We start from the raw sequence: 27,852 nt of genomic DNA, 5'->3' as shown, positions 1-27,852 counted from the left end.
GGTTGCGCAGTCTGCACGAAATACCAATTCTCTAATCCTTCTCAATTGTGTTTCGTGCACTGAAAGCCTTCCTGCCATCAGTGATTCCTATTTTGAGTTCGCGTAGAATTTCCGGAATGCTCTCGTGCTGATGGAACCTACCGGTAACTAACCTAGCAGCACACTTCTGAATTGTTTCGATATCTTCCTTTAACCTGGTCTCGCGTATATCTCTAACACTCGGGCAGCGCTCAAAAATCGTTCCTACAGGTATTCTGTGCGCGGTCTCCTTTTTAGGTCAGCCATACGTTTCCAGAATCGAAATGGTTCAAATGGCTCTGAGCACTATGGCACTTAACATCTGAGGTCATCAGTCCCGTAGAACTTAGAACTACTTAAACCTAACTAACGTAAGGACATCACACACATCCATACCCGAGGCAGGATTCGAATCTGCGACCGTAGCGGTCGCACGGCTCCAGACTGTAGCGCCTAGAATCGCTCGGCCACTCCGGCCGGCTTCCAGAATCGTTCCGGCAAACTGCAGATGACCATTGGCCTCCCCTGCAACGGACCTTCCGTGCTCGTTCCATTTCATGTCGCTTTGCAACGTAACGCCTGGTATTTAACCGACGCGAGTGCGCCAAGCTGCGCAGCACTAACGCCGCACGGTAGCCTTAGATGCTTCTTTTTCCTAGTAGTCAGCATTAATCTACATTTTTAATTGTTCTTTTGTATTTTATGCTATCGCTCACTTCTATTTGTTTTGTGTTTGACATAATGCAACGCGTTTTTAGCACATTCTGTCCATCTTCAGGCGTTTATGCATACAGAAAATTCTTACTTGAAATGGAGTTGACAAACTAAAATGGAACATTTTGTTTACTGTTCGTTTCCTGAGGGGCTGTTGTGGTATCTGGGGGTGGGCGGGCAGTCTTCGGTCACAAATTGATATACACTGATGTCTTCTGCTTGAGTGGGTTGTGTCTTGTTGTTTATTATGATTGACACCACAGCGATTTTCGCATCCAATAGCTTCGTTTTTCATCCTTGGTACCCTGGCGGAACAATTGTGTAACATTAAACTTTGTACCATTTATTTCGTCACTGCTTTTTGGCGAAATTGCGTCAAAAAACTGTGATAACAAATATTACCAAGAGTAATGTTACACAATAGCGTAATTACGTACAAAAACAGCGACAAAGTGAGTTGTACAAAGTGTAACGTTACCAACAGTTCCGCCAGAGTACCAAGGATGAAAAACGAAGCTTTGGGACGCCAAAATCGCTGTGGTGTCAATCGTAAAAACCACCGAGCGAGGTGGCGCAGTGGTTAGCACACTGGATTCGCATTCGGGAGGACGATGGTTTAATCCCGCGTCCGGCCATCCTGATTTAGGTTTTTCCGTGATTTCCCTAAATCGCTCTAGGCAAAGTAGACATGGTTCCTTTGAAAGGGCGCGGCCGATTTCCTTCCCCGTCCTTCCCTAATCCGATGAGACCGATGACCTCGCTGTCTGGTCTCCTCCCCCAAAATAACCTAACCCTGTAACAAACGAGAGACAGCCCACACGAGTAGAAGAGATCACTGGACATCAATTTCTGCCCAACCACTGCCCCCCCCCCCCCCCCCTTCCCTCCAAAAGCCGCAACAGCGCAACCAGCAACCAACCTTGAATAAAAAGTTCTATATTAGCTCAGTTTAAGTCAATTTACTTTTAAATAAGTTTTCTGTATGCATAAGGGTCTTAAGATGGACAGAACATGCTCGAAAAGCCTTGTGTTATGTTAAATTAAACATGATACAATTAAAAATGATTGGTAGCAGAAAATACAATTATGACGCACAATCACGGTTCCAAAACATAGCCACAATGAACTTTGTTTTCCCTTCAAATTTAGCGAAACGTGTCATTCGTGGCACCAAATCATCCTGTATCTTCTTACAGTCATCCACCGGTGACAGTTTCCGCACACTTCTGAGTATACAAGGAGTCTAGGGGAAAAACAAAAACAGCTGAAATTTTTTTTCTCAATAGATGCCACTGCGCGTTATTTCCGTTGCCGTCGCTGCCGTTAGGCGGTATTTTCGTGCGTACTTTGTATTCGGTAGTCACAGACTTTTTACGTGAGAGCCACGGTGCGGGCCGGGCCACGTCACTGTTGACGGCGCCCGTGTCCAGTCCCAATGGCGGGCGCTGGTGGCCACTGGAGAGGCGAGGCTATTCCGGGAGTGGAGGAAGGTCAGGCGCGGCTCCGACGTCCTGGCGCAACATCCTCTCCGCGCCGTGGTCCCACGTGCTGCGCCGTCCCTGCCACCAGCCACTAGCGTGTCCCTGGACGTGTTTGTGTCGACTCTACGCTGGGAGCGTCATCACCATGACAGCGAATCTGCGAGGCGAGCTGACGCTGCTGATTGGTAGACATTATCTCATCTAGCACACGATAGCACCTAATGGCCGTGAGTCCGCATTTGCCGGCCTCTGTCTGCGGGCCACGACGCCACGTCTCCGCACAATTTAGGTATGGCGGTTATCGCTGAAACAACTGGTTTTCCGTTAATTTTTTTTTCATTCCAATAGCAGTTTAACCGAACTGTTAAAACTGCTGCCGCGCGGGATTAGCCGAGCCGTCTGGGGCGCTGCAGTCGGACTGTGCGGCTGGTCCCGGCGGAGGTTCGAGTTCTCCCTGAGGCGTGTGTGTGTGTGTGTGTGTGTGTGTGTGTGTGTGTGTGTGTGTACTTATAGCACGTTCGGGGGTCGGGGGTCTTTCCGAACGCGCAGAGCAATATCCGGCCTGTCAGATATTCAGAGCGTGCGTCTGAGCGTTGACCAATGAGATGGCACAACGCCACATACGTCACACGCACGCCGTCTTCCTTCAGTACAGAGTTGTGAGGCGCCATATTGGCATTCATTTCAAGCTTGTATGTATATATGCCGTTTCTGAGCACCAGCAAATTGAGAATCACTGGAAAACCCGTTACCTGTGTGATTCGTTTCCAATAAAATAATGAGAAACAACATATTCATGGCAAAAGAATTATTGTAACTTGCGCATTATGAGAGCACGCTATTTGAAGGCAACGACACACTGAAGGTCCACCCAAAAAGCATTGTTCTTGGTACAATTTCTTATAACTAAATCTCAATTAGTAACATATCTATGATAAGGTTTTCTGCAAGCGGTAACATACTATGATAGTTTCAAATGTTCTGTTGTTGGTTTAACAAGCTGGCACGGTAGCTCAGCGTGTTCGGTCAGAAGGTTAGCTGCCTTCTGTAATAAAAACAACTGAGTTAATCGATCCACAACGAACTTAAAAGGACGACGGCCGCCCCGAGCAGAGGAAACGAACAAAACTGAACAAAATGAGATTTTTTTTAAAAAAAGGCGTAATGAGTAGCGTCGCTGTCTACAAATTGGGTTGTCAGTCGGGGCGGTCGTTCGCGTCTCGACTCTCCTAGATTTTGTTTCCTGACATTCGCGTTTTTATTAGTTTCAGATACTTTATTATTAGTTTAATACAAGTATATATTGTAATATTTATTTATGTAAATATAAGTTCAACATTTTTTGAGGGGTGACTGTTCGATTAGCTTTATCTACACGACAGCTTGCGCTACTTGTAAAAAGATATTTTGCTCCTTTTTCTTTTACGCATCGTAACTCACATGTTGCAAAGTTTCTATTACTGGGTAGGAACAGTGCTTAAGAAAGACTAAAATGTGGGAATGATGAAGTAATGTTCATTTTATGCAGAGAAGTATTCCAAATTTGTACCGCACTGTTTGTAATTTAACTTTTATAAGCCTGTGTCCTTACTGATTGGACATGGGTACTTTCCTTTTCGTGGACGATGGCGGAAATGTGCGTTTTAATAGAGCTAACATGGAAATTTTACGCGCGTCCATTGAGTAAACAGTGTGATTTACGAACTAGAAACATCCCTCAAATGCCGCTAGAGTGCGTTGCGATCGCGTTGGGGCCCACGAGTCGCATCGTTCCTGAGCGTTCAGCAGCACGTTGAACTTCGCACGCTCAACGTTAATTTTCGACAGCACGGTCCGTGTGCCGACGGCTTTAGGATAGTTTAGGTTAAGTGGTGTAAGCTTAGGGACTGAGGAATTAAGCAGTACCATACAACTTCACACACATTTGAACATTTCTTTAAAAAAAAAAAAACTGCTCAAAATAACCGGTTTATGAAATAACCTTCGTCTTCAGGCAACGAGTAGCCTACCGGGACTAGCCGACCGCCGTGTCATCCTCAGAGGAGGGTGCGGATAGGAGAGGCGCGAGGGCAGCACGTCGCTCTCCCGGTCGTTATGATGGTATTCTTGACCGAAGCCGCTACTATTCGGTAGAGTAGCTCCTCAATTGGAATCACGAGGCTGAGTGCACCGCGAAAAAATGGCAACAGAGCATGGCGGCCTGGATGGTCACCCATTCAAGTAACGACCACGCCCGACATCGCTTAACTTCGGTGATCTCACGGGAACCGGTGTATCCACTGCGGCAAGGCCGTTGCCACTTATGAAATAATCTATTTTTGGTTTTTACGTGCTGTTATTTAAAAGTAGAAATCGAACAAAGATTGAAAAATTTTGTCTCAGTTTCAAAACATACAGAACGAAAATATTAAATAGGTAAATGAAAGAAAACTTATTCCGTCCACTGTTCGCCACTTTTCTCGAAAGGTGACAAGTGGGTGACTTCTATAAAAAAATTACCAGTGTTCTATTGATTCCAATTCTGCTCAAAAATCAAGTTGTAATCGCGGATTGGGCATTACGAATAGTCAGTGCTAAAGGGTGAAAACAGATTGAAGAACTATTTTTCATGTTAATTTGTCCGTTTTCTAAGGCTACAAGGAGATAAAAGGCGCGTTATCTAGACACAGGCAGCCGATCAGCTTTTCTGTTTTATTGTAAACCACAACTGAACTCCAGAATGGGATTTTCACTCTGATATGAAACTTCCTGGCAGATTAAAACTGTGTGCCCGACCGAGACTCGAACTCGGGACCTTTGCCGTTGCCCGCGAAAGGCAAAGGTCCCGAGTTCGAGTCTTGGTCGGGCACACAGTTTTAATCTGCCAGGAAGTTTCACAACTGAACTATTAAGTTTTTAAGTTCTCTTCATATGATGTCAAGTTTTTGTAGCCCCTCCCGTTTTTAATCATGGAAAGCAAATGAACTGGTATCGCACTTCGTAAAATACGTCCCAACTAGGGATGGTGACATTCTGTAATACAACTGACGACCGACGACAGTGAGGAACTACCATATGGTCCAGATGGGGCAAGTCTTGCTCAATGCTTGCACACGAGTACCGTTTAATGGACAACACAATAGGGTAACAAGTTCATTACTGTCTCAGCAGTGCCGTACCTGTTCTTACGCCATGTGTGTCGCACGTTTCTGTCGCATTGCTATAAAATAGCACTGATCGCTTTTCTTATTTTCTATTACAAAGCAATATTTGAAACCGATGCAAATTTTACAAATAAAAATTACTCCTTTTAAAAAATAAAAAAACGTCTGTTATAAATGAAACAAAGCAAATACCAAAATACTAGTTATTCAAAACTAAAATACTGGTATCGGTTTTAACTAGTCGGTTTTTCTCACCCCTACCACACTAGCTCGAGTCTACTTTAACTGAATATGAACACGTTACTTAAAGATACAGTAAGCATTATAGTGGTAAAGAACGGTGTGTGACAGAGGATGCTTTGTGCATCACTGTCTCCACCCATTCCCCCCCCCCCCCCCCTCCCAGTACCCTTCTACCGTTGCAGGTGCGAACGGTCCGCGGGAACATCTGCTTACAAGACTTCATATGAGCTACAGTATCTAATTTTATTTTCAATTTCTTTTCGCAATCTCTGTGTACGAGGAAGCAATATTTTTTTCTATTTAGTCCAGTTTCGTACCACAATATTTTACACCAACCATTTAATTTCGGTCTGTGATAACCTGAGCGCAAACAATTTGTCAGTCACATCGAGCCACATGTGTAAAACTGGAACAGCAAGAAAGTAATAAGTATTATTAGTTATATGAAGCTGACTTCTATGAACGTACGCTTCGGGAATTTTACGACTAAATCACACCGTGACTCTGTAGTGACTGCCACAGGAGTTGGAGAGCATTTCTGTGGCGCTTTTGTCTTTATTACACCAAACTCCTAACAAAACGCGCTGCTGTACTTTGGGTCTTCGCTATTTTCTCCACGAATCATACACCATAAGTTTTCCAGACTGAGGATAAATATTCAAGTACCGGTCCATCGAAGATTTTTTATAACTCTTTCGAAGACGGAATACGCTCTCTAAGAATTCTCCCTATGGATCTTGGTCTGGTATCTGCCTTCCCCCTGTTAGTTTTATACAGTCGTTCAACTTTTCATCACTTCGTAGGCTTGCTCCAATATATTTAATGGTCGTGTCAGGGTCCAGACATCAATCGGCAGTCTTGCAATAGACGAATAACGGATTCTTCCGCCATTTTAGGCTTACTGCCACTACAACTTTATGGCGTTGCAACTTGTCTACACACATCAGAATCGCCTTAGAACAGAATCATAGAGCTTCCAACGTTATCCAGTAAGCAATCTGTGTGTGTTGTGTTCAGTGATGGTTCTATAACACCCATGTGATGTACAACCGAAGCTACTTTTACTTCTTAAGATTTCTCTGCGTTAAGAATCCACTCACAAAGTTGGTCTGACAATCTACAAGCTCGTATTTTGTTCATTCCACATTCGTTTACGTCTCAGGGTTATCTTAGGTACTGCTAATGACTAGGATACTAGTTCTGTTTTGAAACACAACTTCTGCAAACGTAAAAAAAGAGTTGGGTCACGAAAGACAGCATGTCCTTGAGCCAACCGTCCCTGTGTCTCGTTCAAAACTTATACTTTAATATAGTCTGACATCTAAGATTGGCTTGTTGATTGTCTGATCCCATCCGATATGAACTACTCGAAAGCCAGGGGTGGTCAAGGCATTTATTTTATTTCGTTACTGCTTTTACCGCCTCAACACACCCTACAGTCTCTCAGCAATAGACCATTTTATCACAATCCGTTCTCCGTCTCCGAACAACAGCCTCTAAGATCACGAGTCGATTCCACAACAAGCGTCGACCTTGCACTAGTTTGTTCCCCACCATAATGCCAAGGAAGATCTTTAAACATTGTCATTGAGCCGTTCGGGGAACGAATCTGGTTATCGATTCCAGCCAAGTGTCGCTGCAAATGCTGTTGCGACTGAGCATTCTCTTTGGACGACGAAGAGGTGGACGTAGGACTGGCTGGTGGTCGCGGTCGGCAGTCAGCAATCACTCAGCCGGTGAACGAGAAGTACGGAGTGAAGGCTCGGTGCGCCGCGGGAAAACAGCAGGAGTACTCTACCTAGTGACATGCATGCAGCGCCGAGCTGGCTGGCTAGTTAGCTAGCTCCGTACACAGCAGCGAAAAAATATATATAAAGCTGTGTACAGAGGACGTTGCGCTGGTGCAAGCTATCCATGTTACCCTCCGATAAGGCTGTAATTATGTAGAAATGACGGTTACATGCTAGCATTGTTGCCAGTGGAATTAGCCTACGGAAAGTGGCCGAGTGGAATTTGTTTGCTATAGCCCGATTAAAATTACGCCGGCCGCTGTGACCGAGCGGTTATAGGCGCTTCAGCCCGGAACCGCGCTGCTACTACGGTCGCAGATTCGAATCCTGCCTCGGGCGTGGGTGCGTGTGCTGTCCTTAGGTTCATAAGGTTTAAGTAGTTCTAAGTCTAGGGGACTCATGACCTCATGTGTAAGGTCCCATAGTGCTTAGAACCATTTGATTAAAATTACTTGACGGTTTGCGTCTGTCACTTGCCGGTACAGTGTTGCTACATCAGCTACTGGTTACCGCTCGGTTTTAGGTGACAAAAAAAAAATTGGGATCACTTCGCAAATGCTGTTAATGTATAACTCGGAGCAATACTGGAAGTTGCCGCTGCGAGGTATGTCGGAAGTGCAGACGCTCTGTCCACTGTTGATCTTCAGTAACCGATGGCTGCACTGCGGCAGCCGACGCGTTTCGTAGCCTAAGCTAATCACGACCTCGTGATGTGCAATATATCCGAGGAAACGGGTGCCAAAAATCGGCAGCAGAACTAAAATCACTATCGCTATGTTCACGGCGATTAAAGCTAGCCTTTACGAGCAAAATCAAGGCAGAAGAAAATCTGAGTCAACGCTAAAAGCGAACTAATTTCTCGCTATCATTTGATTACCTGAAAGTATTCCCACACTGGCTTCATGAGCTGCCCGTTACCAATTGCTGAGCAGTCCACTTTGGCACTTGATTGCACATTATAGGCGACACAGGCAGCTTCCAAATGAAAAAAAAAAAATAGAATATGCTACGCCACAACGCTGCTCCAGGAAGTTGTTTTTACAACTATGGTGAGCCAGTCGCAACGATGAATTGTAGCCTTCAAAAATTCTGGTTCTGGCAATGTCGTGCCAACGTAAGCCGATCTCTGTGATGGGCCAGTGCTGTGTATGAAGCGTGCGTATTTCATTAGCATAGTTTGTTTGAAGTAACAAAAACTGAGGCCATAAGCGCCTATCATCTTGTGTGTGTGTGTGGGGGGGGGGGGGGGGGGGGGGGGTTATTATGTTTGATGAAATACGAAATAAAAGTGCCAGATCCACGATTTGGGGTCTAAACACATCAAGAAAAAAGCGAACTGCTAATTGTTGTGGTAGTTTGGCAATGGCGAACGGTTCGCGAGTGACGTTGAGCCCTCTAGTTGGAAGAAATCAGCTCCAACGCGGGAAGTGTCAACTACCAAGTAATTTTAATCGGACTACTGTTGGTGGCGCTCAACAGCATTTTAGCTACTGGTAAAGGCTATTCAGCATGTTGATTACTGCAGCGGGAGAATGTTATACTGTGCCCGATCAGCTTTTGGACGTCTTCATTCTTCAATCATTCGCTTTCTTCACGGCTTTCTTTTTCTTAGTTGTGGCCCCAGGCAGCATGTGTTGTCTTTCGTCAGGTATGCAGTGTCGTGTAAAATAAATGGCTCTGAGCACTATGGGACTTTATATCTGAGGTCATCAGTCTCCGAGAACTTAGAACTACTTAAACCTAAGGACATCACACAGATCCATGCCCAAGGCAGGATTCGATTCTGCGACCGTAGCTGTCGCGCGGTTGAGTACTGAAGCATCTAGAATCGCACGTCCACCGCGGTCGGTTCCTTGTGAAATAAAACAGTATCTTCAAGCTGTACAGTTTAGCGTATTTTTGTTTAGTATAAGTTCTGAGGTTTCTTGCGTTACTAAAAATAAAGATCCTTCCTCGTCTCCCTTTGCTCGTGAATTAGTAATAAGCTTAATGTTTGTAGTACTGAGTTACTTGTGTCGCTACTGTGTGCCTTTTAGGTAGTGTTAAAGAGTGTAGTATTTCATCAAAAGCACCATTTATTTAAAGTGTTTTTCATATTCAGCGTGCTGGTGGACCTAATACTTTTTTATTAAAGTTATCTGTTTTTAAATACTCAGTGTCCTGTATGGGAATACAGGCTTTCTCGGCGAATTATTCTCCGGTTTCCAGCCAGGTCAAGGCGTCGTTCTGCGGCAACGTTTCAACAAGTTTCCGACTCGTCACATTTAGACGAAGTCCAGACGAGGTTCATGTCCAGCTAGTATCTTTATAGACGTTGGATCTCAAACTCCACTGCCTCTTCTGCAACGGCTCGGACGCGGCAGAGGGGCATGCGATCCATCGTCTATAAAGATATGAATTGGGCATGAACCTCAACTGGATGTGACGAGTAGGAAAAGTGTCGAAACGTTGGGCAGAAGGACGCGATGACTCGGCTGACAACGCCTCATTGTCACAAGGCCACTTCCATCACGCCCCCCCCCCCCCCCTCCTCCTCAAAAGTCATTCCTGTTGTTCTACAGCCCCCCTATTCACCCGTGAGTCCTTGTGACGCATTTCTTTCCCCAAAAGTGAAAAATGTCTTAAAAGAATGTAATTTTGGGGCTCTGGAAAACATTCAAAAGAATGCCCTAGCGGTTGAAGCTCTTCAGGCAGCTACCAAGACTGAACAAAGATTCTGCTGATGTACCACTCCCGATCGGAATTACTTTGAACATTGCTGCTTTAAAAAAACTGATAGAAAAGAAAATCAGACATTACTTTTCTCACACCCCTTGTATTCGGAAGTGAAGGTAGATTAATGTGTGCAGCGGCATCAAACCAGTCTTCGGACTGAAGATCAGAACACTAGACGCTCAAGGTTTCATTGCTATAGAGCACAGGACACACTTAACGAACGCGGAGGTCAACACAACGGAAGAATTAGGACAGTTGGACAAGGGCACGACATGAAATCAGCCGTGAAATTTATCTGCTGAATCATTCCAGCATACAGGCGAGATGGCTGAGCCGCTAGGGAAACCTAGAAAACCGTGAACTGCGATGAACTGGTAGATATTTGAACCCCTGTCCTTCAGAAAATGAGTGTGGTTCTAGAAAACAGCATGTATTCCCTACGTTCCCATTTTTAACTAATTTAAATCTATGGTGGATACGTATTTATGTTTACTCGCAGGCAGACGGGCTGCTCCCGCACACGACTTTCATGTCAGTATGGTCTAATGTGTCTAAATACTGTGTTACAACCACTCTGTTTCATATATTATTAAATTACTGCCCAAGAAATTACACAAATACGCTAAACATACTGAACTCAACAACAAACACCGTCCGAACAGGCCTTGAAGGCCCAACAGTACGACCGGCCGCCGTGTCATCCTCAGCCTTTAGGCCTCACCGGATGTGCATCTGGAGGGGCATGTGGTCAGCACACCGCTCTCCCGGCCGTACGTCAGTCTTCATAACCGGTGCCGCTACTTCTCAAGTATCTCCTCAATTGGCCTCACAAGGGCTGAGTGCACCCCACTTGCCAACAGCATTCGGTAGAACCGCACACTGACACATCCAAGTACTAGCAGAGTCCGACAGCACTTTGGTGATCTGAAAACACACACACACACACACACACACACACACACACACACACACACACACACACACACACACACCGCAGGGGTAGTATCTGTGACTCTCACATGGGTATTCTAATCACATTATACAGTCACGTACGGTTCGGAAAGAAACCATCTTTGTGATGGGATGTTGTGAAGCGTAATGCATTACTTATCGCCAGGTACGAACAGTAGAAAACTCCGAGCAACTACATTTTGCTTTGTTCGCCAAGGCTGTAAGCAATCGCAAAATTAAGTGTTAACACGTACTGAAAACATTTAAAATTTTCTTCCCTTCATGTGTTTATTGCTTTAACGAAGTAATACGGTACAGGTATGGGTAACCATCAATTTGGGGATTCCCTGACTTATAGACACCCAGCTCAAAAAAAGTAACGACAACATTTTATCTGAAACTTGCTGATTACGGCTCTTTCATTAATGTAGGTGACAGCGTAGTGCTGCATACTGCCAATTTGTTTGGATTACCGAAAGCTGAGCACTTCCTTTTCTGCAGGTGTTGCTAGCAGCAGCCACTGGCATAAAATAATGTGAGTGGCTTTGACTTCCCTTTACAGGCACTAGTAAACGCCTTTAAATGCAATTTGCGACGTTCTCTCTCTCTCTCTCTCTCTCTCTCTCTCTCTCTCTCTCTCTCTCTGGTTTAGTGTACCTCTCCCTGTCAGCTTCAGTTACGGAGTAAAAATGAGTTGCGAGCGGAAATAATTTAAAATAGTTTTTAAAACTTTCATTATCTGCGAGCACCTTTAACTCTCATTGGAGTACGTCAAATATTTTTATGGCTGCATGCTTTTCTCTTTCTTTCCAAGAATAAGGTTAAACTATAGTCAGTGGAGGCAATTTTTGTTGCTAGTGTTACATTTACAAATGCTGCTGTTATTTTCGGATTGCGCCTTATTAATGCTAACAAACTTCATAAGAAAGTAAAGGTATTTTGAGGCTGTTGTAAGTATGCTTAATTTTATGAACAGTTTACCTTCACGAAGTCTGAGAATGGACACGAGGTAGTATGCTTACAGAATGTCTCTGTGCAATAAATACTTCGTGTCTGTGCGTGGAGTTGTCCAGAAAATTATTCTACAGGGCACCAATGTATGGAATGACGTGAGCTAATCTAATTTTCTAATGCTTTCATCAACGAAAACAGTGAAGTAACTTAAATCACTTAATAAAAGCAAGTCTTCTGATCCAGACTGAATACCAATGAGGTTCATTTCGGAGTATGCTGATGTATTAGCACCACATTTAATCATATACGACCGTTCAAAAATGGTTCAAATGGCAATAAGCACTATGGGTCTTAACATCTGAGGTCATCAGTTCCCTAGACTTTGAACTACTTAAACCTAACTAACCTAAGGACATCACACACAGCCATGCCAGAGGCAGGATTCGAACCTGCGACCGTAGCAGCAGCGCGGTTCCGGACTGAGGCGCCCAGAACCGCTCGGCCACAACGACAGTCTACAACCGTTCGCTCTATGAAAGATCCGTACCCAAAGACGGAAGAGTTGCACAGGTCACACCAATATTCAAGAAGGGTAGTAGGAGTAATCCACTAAATTACAGGCCCATATCGTTAACGTCGATATGCAGCAGGATTTTTGAATATATATTGCGTTCGAACATTATGAATTACCTCTAAGAAAGCGGTCTATTGACACATAGTCAACATGGGTTTAGAAAACATCGCTCCTGTTAAACACAACTAGCTCTTTATTCACAAGAAGTGTTGAGTGCTATTGACGAGGGACTTCACGTCGATTTCGTTTTTCTGGATTTCCGGATGGCTTTTGACACTATACCACACAAGCTGCGTGCTTCTGGAATATCGTCTCAGTTATGTGACTGGATCTGTGATTTCCTGTCTGAGGGGTCACAGTTCGTAGTAACTGACGGAAAGTCATCAAGTATAACAGAAGTGATTTCTGGCGTTCACCAACGTAATGTTATATGCCCTTTGCTGTTCCTTATCTATATAAACGACTTGGGAGACACTCTGAGCAGCAGTCTTCGGCTGTTTGCAGACGACGCTGTAGTTTACCGACAAATAAAGTCATCAGAAGATCAAAAGAAACTGCAAAACGATTCAGAAAAGATATCTGAATGGTGCGAAAAGTGGCAGTTGACCCTAAATAACGAAAAGTGTGAGGTCATCCACATGAGTGCTAAAACGAACTCAAACTTCGGTTACACGATAAATCAGTTTAATCTAAAAGCCGAAAATTCAACTAAATATCTAGGTATTACAACTACGAACAACTTAAATTTGAAGGAACAAATAAAATGTTGTGGGGAAGGCTAACAAAACACTGCGTTTTATTAGCAGGACACTTGGAAAATGGAACAGACCTACTAAGGAGACCGCCTACACCACGCTTGTCAGCCATCTTTAAGAATACTGCTGCGCGGTGTGGGATCCTTACCAGATAGGACTGACGGAGTAAATCGAAAAGTTCAAAGAAGGGAAGCACATTTTGTGTTATCGAAAAATATGGGAGAGAGTGTCGCAGAAATGATACAGGATCTGGACTGGGCATCATTAAAACAAAAACGTTTTTCGTTGCGACTAAATTCCAATCACCAACTTTTGCCTTCCGAATGCGAAAATATTTTGTTGACATCGAGGAACGATCACCACGATAAAGTAAGGGAAATCAGAGCGCGTACGGTTAAGATACAGGTGTTCATTCCTTCCGCGCGCTATACGAGATTGGAATGATAGAGAATTGTGAAGGTGCTTCTATGAACCCTCTGCCAGGCACTTTAATGTGATTTTCAGAGTATCCATGTAGATGTAGATCAGAAATTATACGAAGAGAAAATGCTGCTGAACGCAAGTATTTGAGAACGTTTGTAATATGTGGTTTCGACATCAAATTCCGGGCATATAGACAAAAAGGAATTTTGAAATATCAGTTGTACTCTGAGATTACAAAAGTCATGGGATGGCGATATAAACATATACACATTAGGCTAGAACAGCGTACACATGGTTTAATAGGGCAGTGCATTGGCGGAGCTGTGATTTGCACTGAAGTGAGAAGGTTTCCGACGCCAATTGGGCCACACGGCGCGGATTAACAGGTTTTGATCGCAGAGTTGGAGCTAGATGCATGGGGCATCCCATTTCGGAAATCGGTAGAGAATTCAGGATTTCGAAATCCACAGTGTAAAGAGTGTACGAAAATACCAAATTTGAGGCATCCCCTCTCACAACGGACAACGCAGTGGCAGACGGCCTTCATTTAAGAACAGAGGTCAGCGGCGTTTGAGTAGAGCTGTCCGTGCTAACAGACAAGCGACAATGAGTGAATTCAGTGTGAGGCGTAAGAAGAACATGTCGGCTAGGATGGCGCGGCGAAATTTGGCGTTAATAGGCTAGCAGACCACCAAGGCGAGTGCCTTTGCCAACAGCACGACATCGCCTGCAGCTACTGGTCTTATCAGTTGGATCCCACACACGACTGGAAACCGTGGTCAGGTCAGATGAATCCCGATTTAAGTTGGTAAGAGCAGGTGGTAGGATTCGAGTGTGCGGCAGACGCCATGAAGCTATGGTCCCAGGTTGTCAAAAAGGCATTGTGCAAGCTGGTAGTGACTCCACAATGATGTGGGTTGTGTTTACATCGAACAGGATGGATCATTGGCTGGAAATGGGTACGTTTGGGATCTGGAGACCATTTGTAGCCACTGATGGACTTCATGTTCCCAAACAACCACGGAATTTTTATGGATGAGAATGCGCCATGGCACTGGGCCATAATTATTCGCGATAGATTTGAAGAAAAATTTTGGGCAATTCAAGCGAATGATTTGGTCATCCAGATCACCCGACATAAATCCCATCGAACATTTATGGAACATAATCGAGAGGTTAGCTCAGGCCCAGCATTCTGCACCGGTTACACTTTCGCAATTATGTACGGCTATACAGACAGCATATTTCTGCAGGGGTCTCCCAGCGACTTGCTGAGTCCCTGCCACGTCGAGGTGCTGCACTAAGCAGCACAAAAGGAGGTCCGACACGATTTTAGGAGGCATCCCATGAGTTCTGTCGCCTTACTGTATGTAATTTCCTTTCTCTCGTGCTTTATTGTTAGTTATTGACGCTACATCCTGTAGCGAATTAACTGCAAGTGGATGGCTTTTGTTTCGTTCTCTGTCATCCCATATTTCTATTGTAGTTTTACGAGTAACGGAAGGCAGGTGTTCCTATAAGCATGGCCACATGTTTTACGCCCTATCGTCAGAGCGAGATGCTGCGGTATTACACCTAGCCGACCGAGCACTTCAGGTAACAAATGAAACCCAATGAAGATTATGAAAGGCTGTGCCGCGATCCTACTTGGCAGCTGTTATTGGTTGGTTGGTTGGTTGGTTTAAAGATTAAAGGGACCAAACTGCAAACTATCCACCAGTCAGGCGAAGCACTAAAATAAAAATTCCGGGGGAAGGAAAGCCCTAAGGTCATTGGTAAGACAACACAGAAAACGGAGCACAGCAACAAAAACAACCCAGAGAAGAAAGACAGAAGGAATTAAAACTGTAGAGCAGAGGACTGTGGCTGGCTGATCACGAAAATAGTAGGATGAGTCAGCCACTCTGCAACACGTTAAAACATCCAGCCTAAAAGATTAGGGTGGAGTCGAATTACAAGACAAAAAGAAATAAAATATACAGCACAAAAGAGGGTGACGCAATAAAATTAGAGGGACCTATAAAAGCCACTTGCTCGAATAAAATTTAAAACACGATCTGCCATAGAGATATCGTCACCTAAAAGAGACGATAAATCACCCAGGAGATTAAAAGTTCGCCTGAGGGCGGTTAAAAGAGGGCATTCCAACAATATATGGGCCACCGTCATGTTTTCACCACAGCGACAATGAGGGGGGGGGGGGGGGGGTGTCCTCTCGACGCGGCAGATGACCACGCGTCAGCCAAGAGTGACCAAAGCGGAGCCTACACAGAACAACAGAATCCCTGCGAGAGGCCCGCATGGAGGAACACCACACAGTCGTCTCCTTTACTTGCCGCAGCTTATTAGGTGCAGACAGAGTGCGCCATTCGTCTCCCCACATCCCGAAGACCCGACGGTGCAAAACCTTTCGGAGATCAGTTGCCGGTAGGCCGATCCCCAGCGTCTGTTTGCGGGTAGCCTCTTTGGTTAACTTGTCGGCGAGTTCGTTTCCCGCTATCCCAACGCGTCCCGGGGTCCATATGAACACCACCGAACGACCACGCTGTTCAAGAGCTTAGCACTCATATACAACCGCTCGCTCACCGATAGATCTGTACCTACAGATTGGAAAATTGCGCAGGTCGCACCAGTGTTCAAGAAGGGTAGTAGGAGTAATCCATTTAACTACAGACCTGTATCATTGACGTCGGTTTGCAGTAGAGTTTTGGAGCATATACTGTATTCAAACATTATGAACCACCTCGAAGGGAACGATTTATTGACACGTAATCAGCATGGCTTCAGAAAACATCGCTCTTGTGCAACGCAGCTAGCTCTTTATTCGCACGAAGTAATGACCGCTATCGACAGGGGATCTCAAGTTGATTCCGTATTTCTAGATTTCCGGAAAGCTTTTGACACCGTTCCTCACAAGCGACTTCTAATGAAGTTGCGGAGCTATGGGGTATCGTCTCAGTTGTGCGACTGGATTCGTGATTTCCTGTCAGGAAGGTCGCAGTTCGTAGTAATAGACGGCAAATCATCCAGTAAAACTGAAGTGATATCAGGTGTTCCCCAGGGAAGCGTCCTGGGACCTCTGCTGTTCCTGATCTATATAAATGACCTGGGTGACAATCTGAGCAGTTCTCTTAGACTGTTCGCAGATGATGCTGTAATTTACCGTCTAGTAAGGTCATCCGAAGACCAGTATCAGCTGTAAAGCGATTTAGAAAAGATTGCTGTATGGTGTGTCAGGTGGCAGTTGACGCTAAATAACGAAAAGTGTGAGATGATCCACATGAGTTCCAAAAGAAATCCGTTGGAATTCGATTACTCGATAAATAGTACAATTCTCAAGGCTGTCAATTCAACTAAGTACCTGGGTGTTAAAATTACGAACAACTTCAGTTGGAAGGACCACATAGATAATATTGTCGGGAAGGTGAGCCAAAGGTTGCGTTTCATTGGCAGGACACTTAGCAGATGCAACAAGTCTACTAAAGAGACAGCTTACACTACACTCGTTCGTCCTCTGTTAGAATATTGCTGCGCGGTGTGGGATCCTTACCAGGTGGGATTGACGGAGGAAATCGAAAGGGTGCAAAAAAAAAAAGGGCAGCTCGTTTTGTATTATCGCGTTATAGGGGAGAGAGTGTGAGAGATATGTTACACGAGTTGGGATGGAAGTCATTACAGCATAGACGTTTTTCGTCGCGGCGAGACCTTTTTACGAAATTTCAGTCACCAACTTTCTCTTCCGAATGCGAAAATATTTTGTTGAGCCCAACCATAGGTAGGAATGATCATCAAAATAAAATAAGAGAAATCAGAGCTCGAACAGAAAGGTTTAGGTGTTCGTTTTTCCCGCTCGCTGTTCGGGAGTGGAATAGTAGAGAGATAGTATGATTGTGGTTCGATGAACCCTCTGCCAAGCACTTAAATGTGAATTGCAGAGTAGTCATGTAGATGTAGATGTAGAATGGACCCCTGGATGGCACCAACAATGGGGTGGCGTGGGTAGCACTGGTCAAGAGCCTGCAGACTACTGAGCGAGTCACTGCAAATGACGAAGGACTCTCCAGTGCTGGTACGAATACGCTGAAGGGCACGAAAAATGACTGTCAGTTCTGCGGTGTAAACAATGCAGCCTCCCGGCAAGGAGCGCTGGTCGACATAGTCCGCATGAGCATAAGCGTAGCCCACACGGCCATCAACCATCGAGTCATGGTACTCGTCGAGGAGAGCAAGAAATCGGCAGCGCAAGACTGCAGGAGGAACTTAATCTTTTGGCCATCGGGAAAGTTCCAGCCGAAGTTGCGCAGCTGTTATTCAAGTAGTCACTCTAAACACTGACTATTCGGTGCTAGTAATGGAAATGTACAAGAACAGGCAGGGCAGTACCACTGTCAGTCAAGATTGCACTCTTTCATTGCAGTATATTCTGCATTGAGGCTTACAAGGCAATAGAAAACGAATCTTAAGCACTCACATCGGGATGACAGAGTGGATTAGTGTGTAGTACACACGTTATCATGCATCAGTTGAAATACAAATTACAAAAATGTAACCAATGAAGTCCCTGTACGGTAGAGACGAGAGAGGGACAAATGCTAGCAATGAGGAAATACTACATTGCAGCATGATGGCGCATTACCTAGCCTCTGAGTGCTGTGCAGACAGTGATTTGCGGTTGTCTGGGAAGTCAGCTGCGGTGGACACGTGTCGACTGCTCCAGGATACCAACAAAAACACTGGTTGACCCTATTGGATCGCGTTTAGAATGCTAGGCTCAAGCAAGAAAACAGCAGACTGTCAGGGTAGGCATTGTTTTATATTGCCACTGTGAACAGCCGTTCCTACATAAAGTTGTGTGTATCACCAGCGTTGCCATTACGTGACTGGTCTTAAGCGCTAACTACCTCCCATGATCTCGAGGTGTGGCTATAAAGTTAAGGACTGATACTGTCAAAGTAAGTACACATATACGAGAAATGAACGAGCAATATCTGTGAAGCGTGAAGGCTTTTCAGTCTAATGCGGATTCTCTGGAGTCTGTAGACATGTCAGCGCGGCCGTGGGCTTCGTTTGTGTCAGCTGTTATTTTGTTTTGCCGAAAAAATACAAGTATAATAATAGAGTAATGATTGTCTTCAACTTTCACATGAAACTTGGAAAACTGCTACTGAAACATATCTTCTACTAAAATGAAGTAGATGGTGAAGACTGCATCACATACACCAGTTTCTCAGTGGCTCAAGCGGTTTCAAGATGACCGAGAAGACATTTGTGGTAATGGCCTATGGGACGAAACTGCCGACGTCATTGGTCCCTTGAGTTACACACACTACTTAATCCAACTTAAGCTAACTTACGCCAAGGACAACACACGCACCCATACCCGAGGGTGGACTAATCTGACGAGTGGAGCCGGGCGAACCGTGACAAGGCGCCCGTAGAACGCCCGGCTACCCCGCGAGACCGGAAAAGACACTGAAGGTGATTCACGCCCAGGGCGCCCTCCAACATGAAAAAAAGGATTAAAACATCGATAAAAAAGGTAATATTCGATCTCACCGCCAGTTAAGTATTCGATCGATTGCTGAAACCGTAGGAACTGATGAAGGCTGCGTAAGGCAAAATTTACATAGTCTGCTTAACGTGACAAGTGTCCGAGCGAAACTGGTGCCGACAATACTCATTTTCGAACGAAAAGAACCCGCGAAAATGTTTGTACTGACTTTGAATATAGGTGAAAATGATTCTTATTTCTTGGACAGAGTGATAAAATGTGACGAAACCACAGAGTTAGCACCAATCCGTGCACTAGAAAGGCCCAGCTTCACGAGAGCTAAGAAAGCTCGAATGAGCACATCAAAAGTCAAAGCGATGACGATTTTTTTTTTTGCGGTATTCATGGAATGGTATATCTTCACTGGGTTCCTGAAGGTCAAACTATTAATGACATTAGTACCTTAACGTTCCTGCTTAACTCCGTAAGCAAATAAGAACAAATCGGTCGTGTGCCAATAGGACTTGCGCACTAAGGATTCCGTACAAAATTATGTGTATAGACAATTCGACAAACTCTACCATTTTTGTCTTTTATCAAGATTATTATCGGCGAGATATCGGTCCCAGGTATTCCAAGATTTTCGAGAATATTTTAATTTCGGTAATGTAAATGTGCTGAAGTCATGCAGGAGGCAAGTAACCATCATTACAATAATCAGTAGTTCTCCATTCAGGCTGACTGGGTAGCAATGGTGAAAGTCAAACATCAGGCAAGCATGGTTTCACATCCAACTTGAAACGCCATATCTACATATATTAATTGTTCCTGGATATCTGATGACGGACGAATCCCGAAACGCGTCATATGAGCAATAAAGTCATTCCAAGCCTGATGTTTTGACTTATGAACGTAGAACTACTCATTGTTTTAATTTCAAGTTTGACGTCAGATAACTAATGATAAAAGAAATACTTTTTCGTGTAATAAAATTACAAAATAACAATTTTCTTCCATTACGTGTACTGTGACATCTTTCTTCTTGCCAAATTTCATGATTCTAGGTCAATGGGATATACCCTGTAGGCTTTGATGAGTGAGTTTAGGAGTATTAAAATATGTCCCAAAAGGTTTGGCTGCACTGACTTAGCAGCTAAGGGTCTATAGATCGTAGTATGTGAAATTTCAACTTGACACGCCTACTTGTTCCTGAGAAAAAAGATGGACTAATTGAGTTAGATAAGTAAAGACAAAATTTCGTGTCGTACAGCTACAGATTTACAATTTCTGGATTTTTTCGTTTTGTTGTATTGTGAAATATTGCTTCTTGCCAGATTTGACGATTCTTGGCCAATGGAGTGACTGCGACAATTAACATATGTGACAAATGGCCGTATCTTTCGATTGCATTTACTTAGAAGCCTACATTTAAAACGTAGTCAAAGGACCGTATACCTCAGTATGCGACATTTGAACTTAATACGTCTAACCGTTCCTGATAAAGTTTTTAACAATCGGACGGACAAACACAGACAAGAAAGCGATCCCTTAAGGGTTTCATTTTTACCGATTGAGGTACGGAACCCTAAAAAAGGACAATAATTGTGAAAGAACGAGTCGTGTGTTCTACATCAAGACTACGCACCGTCTCATTATCTGTTACGATTTCTCGTGAAGTGAAGCATGTCAGTGTTAGACCGTCCACCTTATTCGCCTGAACAAAAAAAAGCACCCTATGACTTACATAGTCCCCAAGATCAAATCTGCATTACAGGAAAGAGATTCCAGTCTGTTGCAGCGGTACGCGTCATCAACAAGCTCACACAGAATGACTTCCAGCACTGCTTCCATCAATCCAAAATTCGCGTAGCGAGGAGGGTAGTATACTGAGGGTGAGAATAATTAACTTTTTTTTAAGAAAATGTTTGACAGCAATGGTCCCTTTATTTTATAGCCACACTTCGTCTATGGTGTCCTTCAAAAGGAGGAGCTTCTCCAACAGTCACTGCTATCTAGGTGACCACCAATAATTACTGGTCAAGGCGGGACCTAAATTACTCCTGCACAGAGGGAATAATGTTCAGTAATTTCCGTACGACTGTCGTCTCGACGCCGCGCGGGGTAGCCGTTAGCGTAAGCTAGGTTAAGTTACATTAAGTAGAGTGTAAGCCTAGGGACCCATGGTCTCAGCAGTAGAACTTACCACAAATTTCCAATTTCTCGTCTCGAGATGGAGCGGGAAGGGGGGGGGCGGAGGAGGGGTCGCGGCAGGGGAAGGGGAGGGGGAAACAACACAGGAAATATGGAGGCAGGTTTTTTAATTTTACATTATAGCTTAATTCTCTAATAAGATAGTTGTAGTGCCAGCCACTGACCATGTCGCATTCCTCGGGGTCCGCCACCATGCCCTTGAGGCGGTAGCGCGCTCCCTCCTTGGCGAGCCGGCCGGCGAACTCCTCTGCAGTGCCCGTCTGGCTGCCATAGAACACCACCAGGCTGCGACCCGACGTCTTCAGCTTCTGGATGAACGACTGGTCAGACGCGGGAGCCGTCATTGCCGTTGGTCTGCAACCAACGAGCCAAGTCACCTTTCCTTCCTACCGCTCACAGAATATATTGGCAAAGCACATGGACGGAAAAAAGTTGCAACACCAAAAAAAAACAATGTACAGAAATGAAATTTCGAATACATTTGTCTAGGTAACATAATTAACTGATTAACACTGCAAGCTCCCACCGTAATGTAAGCACGAGATAAACCAGTGCAAATGCGAAATGCTGGTACACTAATAAGCTGTGTCACTGCCAGAATGTTGAATGCAAAACAGATGCAGGTGTCATTTTGTGGGATGGAGTTCCATGCCTGTTGCGCTTGGTCTGTCAATACTGGGACGGTCAGCGCTGTTTGTGGATGACGCTGAAGTTTACGTCCGATGATGTCCCATTGTGACCGATTGGAGACAGATCAGATGATGGAGCAGGCCAATGCAACATGTCGACACTCTGCAGAGCACGTTAAGTTACAACAGCGGTATGTGAGCGAGCGTTATTGTGTTGGAAACCAGCTCCTGAAATGTTGTTCACGAATGACAGCACAGCAGGTCGAATCACCAGATCGACGTACAGATCTCCAGTCAGGGTGCGTGGGATAACCACAAGAGTGCTTCCGCTGTCATACCAAACAGCACACCACACCATAAATCCAGGTGTAAGTCCAGTGTGTCTAGCATGCAGACAGGTTGGTCGTAGGCCCTGAAGTGGCCCCCTCCTAACCAACAAGTGGCCATGACTGGCACCGAGGCAGAACCAGCTCCATAAGAAACCACAACAGACCTCTGCCGTACCCTCCAATGAGCTCTTCCTTGACAACTGAATTCGCGAATGGGGTCCGTGGAATGCACGTTATAGGGCGCCTGGCACGGAGCTGCTCTTGAAATGTTCGTTCTGTCGCTGTGGTGACAAATACTGCTCTGACTGTTGCTGCAGTGGCAGTAAAATGCGCCAAGGCCATAAGTCGAACACGGTGGTCTTCCCTCCCGGTACTGCCACGTGGCTGTCCGGAGACCGGTCTTTTGACCCTACATTCCCCTGACCGCCGCTGCCGGCAATCATGTACAGTGGCTACATTCCTGGCAAGTCATTCTGCAATGTCGCAGAAGGAACATTCAGCTTCCCGTCGCCGTATTACATGACCTCGTTAAAATTCGATGAGGTGTTGATCGTGGCGTCTTTGTCGCCTTAAGGTCATTCTTGATTAACATCAGCTCACCATGCCCAATCTCAAAAGTAACGACCGTTACAGAGTCTATTTAAAAAACCTGATTTTCATCCTTATAGCGCCACTCTTGTGCGACTGGCGTGAAATATGAATGGATACCTTCAGACGTAGAAGCATATCTACCAACTTTTGCTGCGATCGTTTTCCAACAGTGAAGTTGCACCTTCTCCTCCATTCTTTTCCAAGAAAATTTTATTTCTGATTCCGTAACTGATGAAGTATATTATTGAAAACATAAGGCCCACGGTTAACTGTCATTGTGTTTATTTATATTTCATCCTTTGTGACTAGTTTCATGGGCTCACCTCCATTTTCATGCGCTATGATGTAAAAATATTACGTAAAGAGTGACTCTCAGCATAAATATACAAATTTTGACAAATTACATTGTAACAGCACTACAATACCATTAATTTGTGGAAAATGGCGTACAGCATTGTTGGCTGTGAGACCTGGAAGGAAAGGTTAAGTAGACTAATTGGTAAGGTTTTTCTATCCTTCGTGCACAATGGCACCTTCCTTCGCGAAGATGAAAAGTGTGTTGAAGTGTGCCGTATGTGGTAAGTGGAGGCGACTAATGGGTGTGTGTAGTGTGATATCACGTCTTGTGTTGGATGATAATAATAATAATAATAATAATAATAATAATAATAATAATAATAATAATAATAATAATAATAATAATTATGTGAGAAGGGAGAGGGGGAAATTCTTGTGCCGGCATATAGCCTACTCTTCTCCAACAGCACCAACGATGCAGCGCAGTTTATCGTCCTCATCCGACGGACGGACCATCTCACTTCATGAGATACCGCGGAGAAGGACACTGGAGGAAAGTTTAGTGTTCAAGAACTAGATGCAAACACCCCTCATCCCCTTTGCCGTAAAGACGAAGTGTAAGCAACCAACAGCACGTGGCGTATGCAGGCGATTACCCATCCAAGCACTGGCCACACGCAACGTCTCTGACCTCGGTGACCGTACGGGAGCAGGTGCTCCACGAGGCAAGGCCGTTAGCATTTTAATTACGTAACATTAAACGAGGTTAATCACTACGTAGGTATAATGTAGTTGACGCGATAAATAGTTACGTAATCTGCAAGCTAATAATAGAATTTCGTCATAGAAGTAATATAGAAACAATACGCTCTCAGGAAGAAAGTGCAAAGAGATAACAATAATCGATCACGTTCTGCTTTGACCAGCAAATGTTAGTGATTATTTAGATTATGTGGTTTAAAGATAATGTTCCGTCTGGGCAGTTTCACTCCCTTCGAGTCCATGGCTACTGTCTAAGGTTTCTACATTATTCTTTGAAGAAAGTGAAACACCAAGATCGAGAGATGTGTTCACAATGAAATTTATTCCACCGATTGGAGACATGACACTACACCAATGATTAGGATTATAGATCTATACATCCGCTGTGATGACGAAAATCAGTATATAGTAGCGTCACCTCGTGCTGCAATCAGAGCCGCTGGATGTCATGGCATGAATCAAAGAGCGCCTGAGTATATGCTACTGACCACGCGGTTTGTAGGCGCGTCCACAAAGCATCAACTGTGACTGCAGGAAGACCTAAACGGAAAAGTTGCTGACCGACTGTTTCCGAGACATGTTCGATGGGCGAAATGTTAGACGAACGGGAAGCAGTGATACACGCAATTCTTCGAAGAAGGCTTGCACATTCCTCGCCACATGTGGTTAGGTGTTGTCCTGCTGAAATACGGCATGTGGAACCGTCTGCAGGAGGGGCAGTGTCTCGGTCTGTAGGATCTCCCTGATGTGGCGGTAGCTGCTCAGACTGCCCTCGCGACGTAGGCGGCAAGATCACACATTATAAGCAATGGCGCCCCCAAACGATCACACTTTGCGTTTGTCCGCACGCCGCTCAACAATACAGCCTGCACGAATGCGTTCACCACGGCGGCATCGATAAGGTATGCCGCCATCATTGCAGGATAAGCTGGACTCGTCCGAAAACAGTACATTTTGCCACTCAGCGCGTTAGTGTTAGCGTTCACGTGCCCATTGCGTCAGCTTTCATCAACCAGCACCCACCAATGCCTCTGACTACAATGTCATGCGTTCCTCTAGGGCAGCGCGCAGGCGGCGGCGTGAAACCGCCGACGCAGAAATGCCTACACCCGTCGCAGTATCCCAACGGTGCGCTAATATTGTAGGCGAAGCTGTTCCGTCCGTTACTGTGTGTCATCCAGTACACTGTCACTACGTTTACATCCGACACATCTTTCGGGAGTCTCAAACAATTTCGGAAAGCGTTTTTCGCTGTCGTGATTACTTGTTAAGGCCTGAAGCGGATTTGGTAGCCCATTCAAATACGGCGTCTGGAAATCAGCTGTTCCAGTTTCTGACGTAGCCGGCACAATTGCTATTTCTCATCGGTTAAACATTAGAAGTAGCTTCATGCTCAGTAATATTTCTACTTCTCCTTCACACTGCAAAAAGTCACTCCGTCTATATAAGCTGATTTTTTTTTAACAAGTCGTTAACTAGCAGCCCAAGAGCGCTTCAGTTGTGCTTTTACACAGTAGCGAAAATCTATTGTGGAAGAGGAAAACCGGCAGCAAGAAGCCGATTTACAGACTGTTTTTGAGGGTTTGCATGACCAACCAAAAGCGGTATTGTAAAATCGATTTACGTACTGCGGTTTTTGGAGCCCATGTAAACATCAGTGCTGTGTACGGCCTTCTTCCCTCCACTGGTTCCACATACGCCTCACTACTGACGCAACATGCCCTGTGCGAGCTGCAGTGCTACGGAACGACACACCGCCTCCCTGACACCAATCATTCTGCCACGTTCAAATGCATTCGCATGCCGATATTCCACCCTGTGATGTCGGCGAGGCATAGTGGCACTTTATTACCTGTTTCCATTTTTGTGATGGCTCCACATCGGCTGAGCGTTTCGTAACACTGACTTCTCCGATCACACAAAAGAGGACGCTGTTGGACCCACATGCACGCCACCTCTCTGCGATTTAAATCACTTCTTATGGTTCCGTTGTTCTACACGTTCTCTTATCGTGGCGTGCTGCCATCATTACTCCTGAGCGTTTCACTTTTTACAAATAGTAGTGTAGCTTAATTTTGGTATTCAATGAAGATGACGTGAGCTCTCTTTTATTCGACATATACTTCTATTTGAAAAATATCCAGTGTATGAATATGAAGTCTTCAATGGTCGATACGTTACCCGAAAGAGATTCTGGTAACAAGCAAAGTGATCTTTGGTTGTCAGTAGCATTGTCATGGCCACTGAAAACTAAGTGGAAGTTAGGTGTTGGTCATGCTGTTGAGCGGTATGAAAGTAAAAAGCTGGTCACAGAAATAGAGACGCAGAGGACGTTGCTTTTTGAAGATACGAATTTATAAAGATTAAATTCAGAAGTGTAAAGATAGTCTGGCGATGTTGTTGCTGAATTGCGTGCTCGCGCGTAATTTACCACGAATTCGAGAAAGGGAAATATTTAGCACGATTTTTGTCTTTTATCGGTTCGGGTAAGTTAGTTTGATGGGTTGTTGAGACGTGATTAAACAAAGTTATCTACTTACATAGCTAGGACTCAGGAGTTATAAGTTTACCACTCTTACCATTTCATTACTTTGATGGTAAAATTATATTTTGTATAAAGTGATTTTTCTGACGGTGGTTGTGATATTTAAAGAATGAGATTCACAACGAATTTTTGATGATAGCCTCTTTTCAGTCATTGAGTAGGTTTCTCTCGTCGTCTCCTCACGGAAGTTTTATTTTCTAGTCGTATGTGGCCGCATTGCTCTTAGTGGATCACAGTTGCTCACACTTGGTGTATGATGTGGTTAGCATAGTTGCTTTTCCTTGCATAGCACGTCGACAAGGTTCTTTTCTTTAGCTGGTTTGCTGTTGCGTTTAATATTCACCACTTTAGAGCAGTACAGAGTTTTCGTTACCACTGTTCCTGATGGATTTGGCACCTCTTTATCAGATACCGTTTACACAAGTACACCAATTGCATTATTCAGGCACACACTGGGAACACAGACATGCGGAGATACAGAATACCAAACACACACCACAACTAGAGTAATAAAACAGAACCTTCGTTGTTGTCTTCTTCAGTACAAAGACTGGTTTAACGCAGCTCTCCATCTACTCTACCCTGTGCAAGCCTCTTCATCTCCGAATAACTACTGCAACCTACATCCTTCTGAATCTGCATTCTATGTTCATTATTTTCTTCGTCTACGATTTTTACTTCTCCAGTACTGTTGATCCCTTGATGTCTCAGACTGTGTCCAATCAACCCCCTGTTTTAGTCAGATCCTCACACAAATTTCTTTTCTCTCCACTTCTATTTAGTACCTTCTCATTAATTACGTGATCTACAGATCTAATCTTAAGCACGCTTTAATGGTAACACATTTCAAAAGTTTCTATTGCCTTGTCTAAACTGTTTATTGTCGACGTTTGACTTCCATCTATGCCTAAACTCCACATAAAAACTTTCAGAAAAGAATTTCTAACACTTAGAGATAACTTCACTACTTGTGAACTAAAATTTACTTCATACTCTGTATGGATTTATGTCCCATCGTCTATTACATTAATGGCGGTATAATACTGTTATAATTTACCAGAATTTGTATCTTTATGCTGAGACTATTTATGCATTATTTTTATGCAGGAGCGTTCGAGATTGTGTCAGCCACTCCGAAGTGCTCACAACGAATTAAATATAAACCATCAAAATAAAGGTGGCTGTCGAACTGATGTTTCCAGAGAAAACACAGGCCATGACAATTTCTCACCCTGC

General features: G+C 44.4%; 1 protein-coding gene across 1 annotated transcript in view; it reads right to left on the bottom strand.

Annotated features, from left to right (window-relative positions):
- LOC126353855 (NADPH--cytochrome P450 reductase) overlaps positions 1-27,852 on the bottom strand; it is a 178,932-nt gene that overhangs the window by 55,909 nt on the left and 95,171 nt on the right. The window contains exon 3 of the mRNA XM_050003021.1: positions 21,628-21,817. Coding sequence (XP_049858978.1) covers positions 21,628-21,817 — 190 coding nt within the window. The remainder of the gene's footprint in view (positions 1-21,627; positions 21,818-27,852) is intronic.

Source organism: Schistocerca gregaria, chromosome 3 (genome assembly GCF_023897955.1).
Source record: "Schistocerca gregaria isolate iqSchGreg1 chromosome 3, iqSchGreg1.2, whole genome shotgun sequence".
In the NCBI taxonomy this organism is placed as follows: Eukaryota; Metazoa; Arthropoda; class Insecta; order Orthoptera; family Acrididae; genus Schistocerca; species Schistocerca gregaria.
The sequence above is the reverse complement of the archived record's forward strand: the minus strand, read 5'-3'. Positions and strand labels throughout refer to the sequence as shown.